Consider the following 9196-nt stretch of genomic DNA (forward strand, 5'->3'; position numbering starts at 1 on the left):
TGTTGCAAAGGGCTGCAGGTCGGAGACAAACCCTCGCCCCGCTGCATCAAGGAGTAACTCTATATATATATGGGTGCTCACTCTACCAACTGAGCTACCTGGGCACCCGGACCGCATTGTTATTCTGTATTGTTTCCCAAATCTATTGGGATGGTTGTTTGGATGTGTGTGTCCTGTTTCGTAGTTCAGTTTAAATGCAAATGAACCACATTGGAGGACAGTCGAGTTGTCATTGTAATTTGCATAGATAATCCATGTCAGTTGATTTGCCTATGCCAGACATCGCCCAAGGCAAAGATACCAAATAACCACCCTGTCTCCTCTCAGATAAAAGCCTGGTCTCAAACATGTTTTTTTCTCTGATACAGCAGTCAAACGTTCTTCACAAGACAAGATCTAATGAAAGTGCAAGTGAACATTTAATAGCAGGGGTGACCTTCATATGCAGCTACGTGTACTTGTGTCTGCAGGGGAGCTGTGAGCTGGAGAGACGCGTAAAAGGTAACATTGGATTACTTCTTGATGCCATGATGAGAAACTCCCCATACCCTCCCTCTGCCAAACTTTGTACACTCCAAAACTAGCAACGCTGAGTAATGTGGCTGAAGGAAGTGATCTTAGCATAGCTCACATTAAACTGACACTCAAATGCAGCGAACCCGAGCTAATCCTTTGTATTAAATGATGCCTGGGGTGAATTCCCACTTTACATCAACTCTGACGTCAGTCTGGCAGCCACTGGTGGCCAGTGGAGATGATGTGAGAGAAATAAAGAAGAAGAAGAAAAGCAGAAAAGAAAGCTCTTCCTGAGATCCTGATGACATCATATGTCAAACAGGAAAATGGGCAGGGGTGGGCTGGAAGTGGGACGATGGAAACTGATGTCCACTGTTAAGAGTGGATTACCGTTACAAGGGTCTGGGGTCAGTCATGAGCAACAGCGGCTTCAGCTTCACACTCTCACACACACACACACACACACACACACAAATACATGCACTCACAGAACTGGCAGGCGCAACAGCGTTTCCTTCCGTGCTGCCAGTCAAGGGCGAGCACAGGGCCTGGCGAGGAGAGAGGGCAGAGGACGGGGGGGGGGGGGGGGGGGGGGGGGGGGGGCTTATAGCGTGTTCCATTTCCTTGGAACTCGGAAGCTGGGGATGGGAATGACGTCACAAGTCGGATTCCACAGTGGGGTTAGCTCTATCCAGGTTAGCCATTGTTAGCAATATGCATTAGCCGTTTTTTTGTGTGCATACAAACAGCGTAACAACATGTCCACAGATAATAGTCGGACTGGACTGTGTTTAAGACAGATTTAATGATACACAAGTAAGACTGATGTGCAAATAAACTGTATATTACTACAGCTTTCACTGCTGTGGTTGCAAGGAGCAGCCATGTTGGATTTCGAGGTTGGGTTAATGTGAGATGCTCCGACTTCCTAACTTGGAAATCCGACTTCAGGGGGACGTGTTTCCGCACTATTACTTTGCACCAGCTCTTCTGGGAGATAATATGGATAACTGTCATTGAAGAAAATGCGGTGCGCTCATACGGGAAAACATACTATTGGTCATGGTCAACATACAGTCGGTGATCTATGTTAATAACAAAAGCTGTCTCATTCTGAGCGGTGGGCTCAACACAAAGACATTCTCTTCTATTACAGCTTGAAATATACTGACCATAGAATGGCCTTCACTGGTGACCTCTGACTGATAGATGACATCACACGTATATAGATATCTCCATAACACACAGCTGCTTTCAGAGCTTTAAAAGGGCTCTTTGTGTGTTGGTACAGTCAGTAGTGCACGCATGTGTCTTCAGTGCATCATTGTATGGTATATTATGATATAATTAGAGGCGTGGAGAGAGATATGCGATGAGTCATATCTCGGGACTCCCCAGAGCCATCATGGAAAACCTTCTAGGCTTGTTTCCCATCAGGATGCTCAGCGTCCAATCAGAGCAGGCCGTGTTGCCGCGTCAACCGACCTCCAACCTATCGCCCCTAAACCTGCCGGGGTGGAAGGCTTATCACGACCTCACCACTTCCTGAGTGTGGCATGCGCACAGAAGCACAAGCACGCGCGCACACACACCACACACACACACACACACACACACACACACACACACACACAAACACACAAGCCTTTTGTGTTAAAAGATGCAGACTCAGCAGTTAGGCTTCTATGAAGAAGAAAAAAACAGCAGGACCTGGAAAGACGTGTGTGTGTGTGTGTGTGTGTGTGTGTGTGTGTGTGTGTGTGTGTCTAATTGTGTTGTGTCGTGTGTCCTCAATCACTAATAAATTGTCTGACACAAAGAAGCTGAATCACACAGGAAATGAGTTCCCCAACTTGCAGGAACCGTGACTTTTGAGGTTGTGAGATTTAAAGAAAACACCACCACATTACTCACTCGACCCCCTTTGTATGTCAAAGGATAAAAACTGTGAATTTCTTCGCACGCACATGAAACCGACTATGAATATCTTTGCAGCCGAAACAACACACGGGCAAATGCATCGTCAAGTTTTAAGACATGCTTAAATTTGTCTTTCTATATATATTTGCGTACGTTTTTAAAAACAACTTTGTGTTAACTGGCGGTGTGCTACATACAATTACAAATTTAGACACTTGGGTTGTGGGTGTGAAGTAATAAAAGATGACTTCTTCATAAGTACGCTAAGAACACAGACGCTGCTTCATTCTCTGAGTCCCTGAATGCAGCATGTCCTTGTGTGTTGTGATAGCCTCCTCTTAACCCCCTTCCTCCTTTAATGCCTGACCCAACTCCTCTCCGCCGTGACACTGAACCTCGAAACAAAAAAACAACAACGCTGGCCCAGCTTTCTATGCCGACAGCTGCTTCCTGCCGGATTCGGTCCTCTTGACCTTTTATTACCACATGCGTTGAAAAGTAGGTCACTACGTCTTATAGGAAGCGCCAGGTAGGACAAATGGATCACTTCCTCTTGTGGTTCCTTGATTCTACACACACACACACACACACACACACACAAACACACACACACATCTACATATTCGTCAAAAATACTTCCATGTATCAGAGTCAGACATCTTCCGTCAGCAAATGTGTGGAAAGACAAAGGTGTTTAAAGCAGCAATTCAAAGTTGCAACAAAGAAGGTCTAACAGTCTACAGCTGCCGGTATACTAGCAGCACCCAAGGGGGCGCGTGCAAATGTGACGTCCAAATGGCCTAGATCTCGCTGGCGCACCAGGATTTTGGGTGCGCGAGCAGAGGGCGCGCACCACTGTCCCTCCCTGATGTGAGTCGAGTGAAGCTGTGAGTTGCGCATGCGTCACTTCGCGACAAGTAGCATACAAAATGCTAACGAGACACTTCTGTAACGTCAATACAGTAAAAACTGACCTACTTAACAAAGTTGGTTCACTGCTAGCTACAAGTTAGCAGCCAAGTCTGTCACTTGAATGGTGTTTTGAGCTAACGTTAGCATTCAAACACCCATAACAGCTAAAACGTTTTTGAAATGACTGCTAGCTTAGCTACGAGCTAGCAATCAAACACAACAAAGGCTGTCACTGGAATGGCGTTTTGAGCTAACGTTAGCACTCAAACAATCATAGATAGCTAAAACGTTTTGAAATGATTCCCATCGTCTTTTTATTTTTTTATTGTTATTTTTTTAAGGGTTTGTAATGAGAAAAGTTTATTATGTCATGGATTTCACAAGTTACGATGCTCTCATGACGTCACATTTGCTCACGCCAGCTCAGCTGCGCCTACTGTAAAAAGGTCTTAACATGTCACTACATACGTGTTTGTATTGTTACTGGTACTCAATGGGGGGGGCACTGGGATTAAAGAAGTAACTACAGCCTAGGGAATAGCCGGGAATATCTGACAATAAAGTCATGGAACAACACAATTCTCTGTCAGTCAATGACTTGAATGTATTTGGAAAGGAAGACACTTTTTCACAAGGCCATATAATTTGCCATGCGATATTCAGAACAATTGTTAAAAATTGCACACTTGGGACTGGCGTGTGAATCCACTAATTTGCTCAATGTGTTCCTTTGTTCTTCCAATCAGACTTTTTATATCCTGACAAGTGCACTGTGAGTACAGGGAGACTGTTCTCTCCGTGCATGTTATGATTGTGTCCATGTTTCTGTTTCCTGTTTTATTTTGGTAGTCAGTTTTTCTGCCTTGTCTCATTTTACTTCCTAACTTTTGGTCACCTTTTCTAAGCCCTTGTGTCACCTGTCCCTTGTTTCACCTTGTTCAGTCTTGTATTTAGTCTCTCTGTAGTCCTTTGTCTGGATCATTGCTACTGTTCAGTGGATTTCGCTTGCCACTCATTCTGTGTTTTGCCTATTCCTGTTTTTTGGGATTCTGCCTGTTCCTGCTCTTGTATTTTGCCTTTGGGGGGTGTTTTCTACCCCTTTTGCCTGCTGTATCCAGGACTCCCTTCGTTGGTTTGGACATTTTCATTAAAATGTAACTCAGCGTAAATTCTTTCAGGAAGACCTAACTATTAATTGATGCACTCCTAAATCCAATCAGCTGTTATCCAAATAAATGTATATTTTATCATGCGTGTATAACTGTCTTAGTCTCTCCTGATTGAAATGTATTTCAGTGTAAATTCTTTCAGGAAGACCTCACTCTTAATCAACGCTCTACCTAATTGGAATCGGCTGTTGGAGGCGTTCACCGTCCTGTTAAACCAATCAGAATCATTACACAATGGCAAGGGCCAATCACAGAGTCACAACCCTGCTTTAAAAAATTGTTTCTCCCTTTGCTATCAGCTGTCGTTGCAGGCAAAGAGTGCAACCCTCCACCCCCCCAGTCCTCTACTCCAGCTGACAAGTCCGGAGCCTCCTTCGGTCTCCTTTGTCCATCCACTGGTGTTTAGATTCCATCTGGGGGATCTGATGGTTCTCTACCCCTATTTACATATATACAAAAGATTTGTATAGTGATGGCGTCTAATCGCCAAAGACTTTAAGCATTTTATTTGAGCTGTACAATAAATCTTATTTGCATATCTGCAAACATGTCTCTCCTGATCTTAACTTGTGTGTCTGCCATCTCTGCAATTGGGTCCGACATTCCCCTTTTTTCTACATAACTGAAGCTCGTGATAGATTAATGGATGATTTACAAAAGCTTTCTGCTTCATGAAAACATCTCATGAGAAGTATTGGCTACAGACAAAGTTCTCCGATAACAAAGCTGCTGCTACAAACTACTGGGATACAGAGCGAAACCGCAAAACCTATGTCAAGTTGTTACAGTGTGTTTTCAGTTAAAGACGAATCAAAGTCATACATATGAACCGCATCAAAAGAACATAATCTAAGCAGGGATGTTTAAAAATGCACAGAACATCTCAGAGCGGTGGAAAACATAAGCTCTGACATAATTTACAAAGTGTGAACTCGTGCTTCTATTCCTACATTTCAACCTTGAGATTTAAAAGAATAATGGCTGCACACTTGTTAAATTCCAAGATCTGAAGATGTTCACACTTTGATTTAGTACTTCCTGCTGGTTTTTCTGCAGCACACAGGCGCCATTCCGCCTGCCTCCACTCATCTCCTGTCAGGTCCTTTTCTGCTCCGCTGCTTATTGAGAGGCTGAAACAGCCGAGCTAAAACGTTCACAGATGTGCGTCTCTACTAACACCGGGCAAATCCGAACGGGCTTCAGGGATTGTGAAACCAACCTCGCCACCTTGATCGACAAGGGGTTTGACGTGTGGCTTGTATGCATGTGGATGCGAACAGTGTGTGTTTGAACCGTCTCTCCGAGGGTTATGGAAGAGCTGAGTTGGATTAAACCCACGCTCGTCCCGAGCCAAGATGTCGACCAGGCACCTCTCTCCTGTCACTTCCCTCCCTTTTCGCTCCTCCCGCCAGATCTGCCCATTCAGAGGTCAGCTCATACTTTAAGCGTATTTCTAAAAACATTTCTTTTCTTTTTCTTGTCAAAGCTGTCGCCTCAGGAGCTATGCCCGGCTGGAGGAGCGCTGATTTTGCTTTATAGTCTGTTGTTACCCGCCGATTTCTGCCCATGGTATAATAATCCTGGCATACAAGGGCCCTGGTGTGTGTGTGTGTGTGTGTGTGTGTGTGTGTGTGTGTGTGTGAGTGTTGTTGGTTTTAGCTATGCAAGGTCTGCCTAGGCGCCACTACTAAGGTCTCGCAAGTTTTATGAATCTAATCCTTTCCACGTTCATGATTTGGATCGTGTAAAAAGGTAAGGGTTGTGTGTGTTGTGTGTGTTGTGGGGGGTGTGTGTGTGTGTGTGTGTGTGTGTGTGTGTGTGTGTGTGTCTTTCTTTCCAAACGTTTGCCAGAGGCAGCAGAGTTTAGCAGGGGCCTGCTGTGCTGATAGGACCAGAGCCGCCAAATAAAAAACTAAAAAATTAACAGCCTCATTCCTGTTTTCAAAGGCTAATCCTCTCTCTTTCGCTTTCTTTTACACTCCCTCTATTTTCCTCTTGACCCAAATTCAATTTTCCTTGGCTCCATCTAGCTCAATGTAATGACAAGGGTTACAAAAAATCCCTACATGTCACAAAAGTAGTGTAGAAGGTTGCAGAGTATACATACACACACACACTTCTGAACTAGGGCCTCAGTCCAAGCAATGTGTTTTTTATTAAAGGGAATCAGATTCCCCTCACTTCACCGCTTGATCCATTTCTCTTTTTTCAGAAAGCAGAAAGGAGTAAAAAGTGGCAAGCAGCAGCATGTAGGGGCAAACTTTAGTCGAAGGTTGGTCCGTCTGTAGGATACCAAATGGTCAATTATAGAAAAGTTGCAAAAAGACGTATTTTTTTGTATGTATTTTCATACAATTTGCATGTTGAGCTTGTGTGTTTTGTGTGACATGAGTGCACTCACTATGCAGTAGGCCACCAGGGCTCCCTGCACAAAGCCTGCAAGGACATCGGTCGGGTGGTGCTTGTGGTCGGAGATGCGCGACAGGCCGGTGTAGAACGCCATCATCAACAGGGTGAACTGGAGCAGCGGGCGGAGGAGACGAGCGCCACGCCATGAAAACCTGGACTGGAGATAGAACTGGGAGGACAGAGACATAATGTTAATAGATTTTATTAATTCAACAGTATTAAATATGCAGTTATTGTATTAATGCTCTGACGTACAACACCCTTTAATTAAGAATTTTTAGAGAGTGTTTAAGACGTAAAACATGCATTATCAGTGCGGCTGTCACTCATTTCTGATGGCTGTAATGAACCCTTACACACACACACAGCAGGCTGGACACCTGCAGTGTGTGTGCATGTGCGTATGCATGTGGGTGTGTGTGTGTGTGTGTGTGTGTGTGTTCATGTGTATTATTACTGTCTGAGAGGTCTAGACTGAATCAAAGTGGGCAGGCTGGCCAGACCCGCAAAGAAACACATGATCTCTTCCACAACACACATTTGACTGCCTGAGACCCGGACATGACTGATTCATGGTTCAACATCCCAGCTGTAAAAACAGCCCGACCACAGAGAACCACTGGAATACCCACACACACACACACCCACACACACACACACACACACACACACACACACACACACACACACACACACACACACACACACACACACACACAGCACTTTGTTGAGATGAACTCTCCCTCTATTAGAGTAAATAGGAGACAAAGCGGATGCACTCCCCACTCCGCCCGCAGCTAAAAAAACCATCTCCTGGGTCATGATAAAGTCTGATAAGAACCAAAACAGGAACATCTAAGTCCAAGGCCACTTCCAGACACAAGTGCAAATACATGCACAGTCTCTTTCCCTTTTATACAAATACACGCACAGTGGTGAGATCTGCCCAGGTCCTTCAGACATCCTGTGTTCCTGCACCACTCATGCCCTGAACGTCCTGTCTCTCACACCCAGAGACAGAGGGACATGGGAGGGCCAGCCTTTAGCCAAGGTCTACCCGGCCCACACCTCCAGACTTGTGCCTTATAATCAGCTAGGCTAACAATACCCCCAGACAGCCGCAGTGCCTCCCAGCAACCCCCGTCCACTACGAGCCCCAGTAGGTGTGGACGTAAAGCTCCCTCGCACTTCCTCTACGACACTCTTATCATTGTTCTTCACCTCAAGGAAGTAAAGGAAGGGATCCCTCCCATCCCTTCCAGTCTTGTGCTCTCCTCCCTGCCAGGGATGTTTAGACTTCAGGCTTCCTCCGCAGCGGCTCTCAGGTAGCGGGCCAGGACTACTGTTAAGTGCTTTTGTCTGACGTCCTGCAGCCATGAACGCAACACCTGAAAAACCTCTCAATTTTCAGCCAGCTTTGTTGGAGGTTGAAGGAGAAAGAGCGAGCACTTAAGCCAAAAGAAAGGGTTACAGTGACCTGACAATCAACTTGGCCCTATCTGACTGGAGGACAGTGAGTAAACCCAAATAACCCGTCCAACCCTGATTCAGCAGATTAAGTTAGGATAAGCAGTTTCAGAGGGTTTATGACCTTCGAAAATCTCAAAATGCATTTCGTTAAACAGATTCAGGCATTTGTCTCTCTGATCCGAGCTGTCCTCCCATACAATTGTCGTGTTGTGCGTGTCAAATGAGTTAGATGTCAGGGAAAACAACAATAAAACACAACAGCAAACGGGGTCCTAGCAGATTCCCATGACAGATGGAGACAAGAGCGACACAAAGTCTGGTGGTTTCTAAAGGAATCCACTTCACTCCAGTGAGATCTTCTCCCTCTGTCTCAGTGTTCAATAAAAGGAAACGCACACACAACAAAGTGAGAAAGAATGAGGGCTCGTTTTACACTCCAGCCCCCTTGCCCTGTTTTCCTTGGGTTCACACCACGCTGTGAGACAAAAGCATTGCTGTGGTTAAGATTTGGGGTTTTATTTAGCCAACAACAGTGACTGTAGACTATGTCGGATGGATAACCCACAGAAATAACCCAGCCCTTTGCTACTGGATGTGTGCACCTTAGACAAAACAAAAGATAGCTCAGTAGGACGCATGAATGCACACACACACACACACACACGCTTGTTTTTTGTGGCCAGTTATCTTGGTGCCATCTCAGAACGCTGTGATGCTGAGAAGTTCAGCTCAGCTCAAAACCACATCAGTCACAGCCCCAGCACTCACACGCGCTTGGCAGGAAACGAGTCTTTCAAATT

The 9196-nt window shown here is 45.3% G+C and overlaps 1 protein-coding gene across 2 annotated transcripts in view; it reads right to left on the reverse strand.

The window, feature by feature from the left end:
• The window catches only part of plpp3 (phospholipid phosphatase 3), a 34891-nt gene that overhangs the window by 2520 nt on the left and 23175 nt on the right, over positions 1 to 9196 (reverse strand). For both annotated transcript variants that reach the window (XM_032525507.1, XM_032525508.1), the window contains exon 6: positions 6919 to 7095. In XM_032525507.1, the coding sequence (XP_032381398.1) occupies positions 6919 to 7095 (177 nt within the window). The remainder of the gene's footprint in view (positions 1 to 6918; positions 7096 to 9196) is intronic.

This window comes from Etheostoma spectabile, chromosome 9, assembly GCF_008692095.1.
Source record: "Etheostoma spectabile isolate EspeVRDwgs_2016 chromosome 9, UIUC_Espe_1.0, whole genome shotgun sequence".
Lineage (NCBI taxonomy): Eukaryota > Metazoa > Chordata > Actinopteri > Perciformes > Percidae > Etheostoma > Etheostoma spectabile.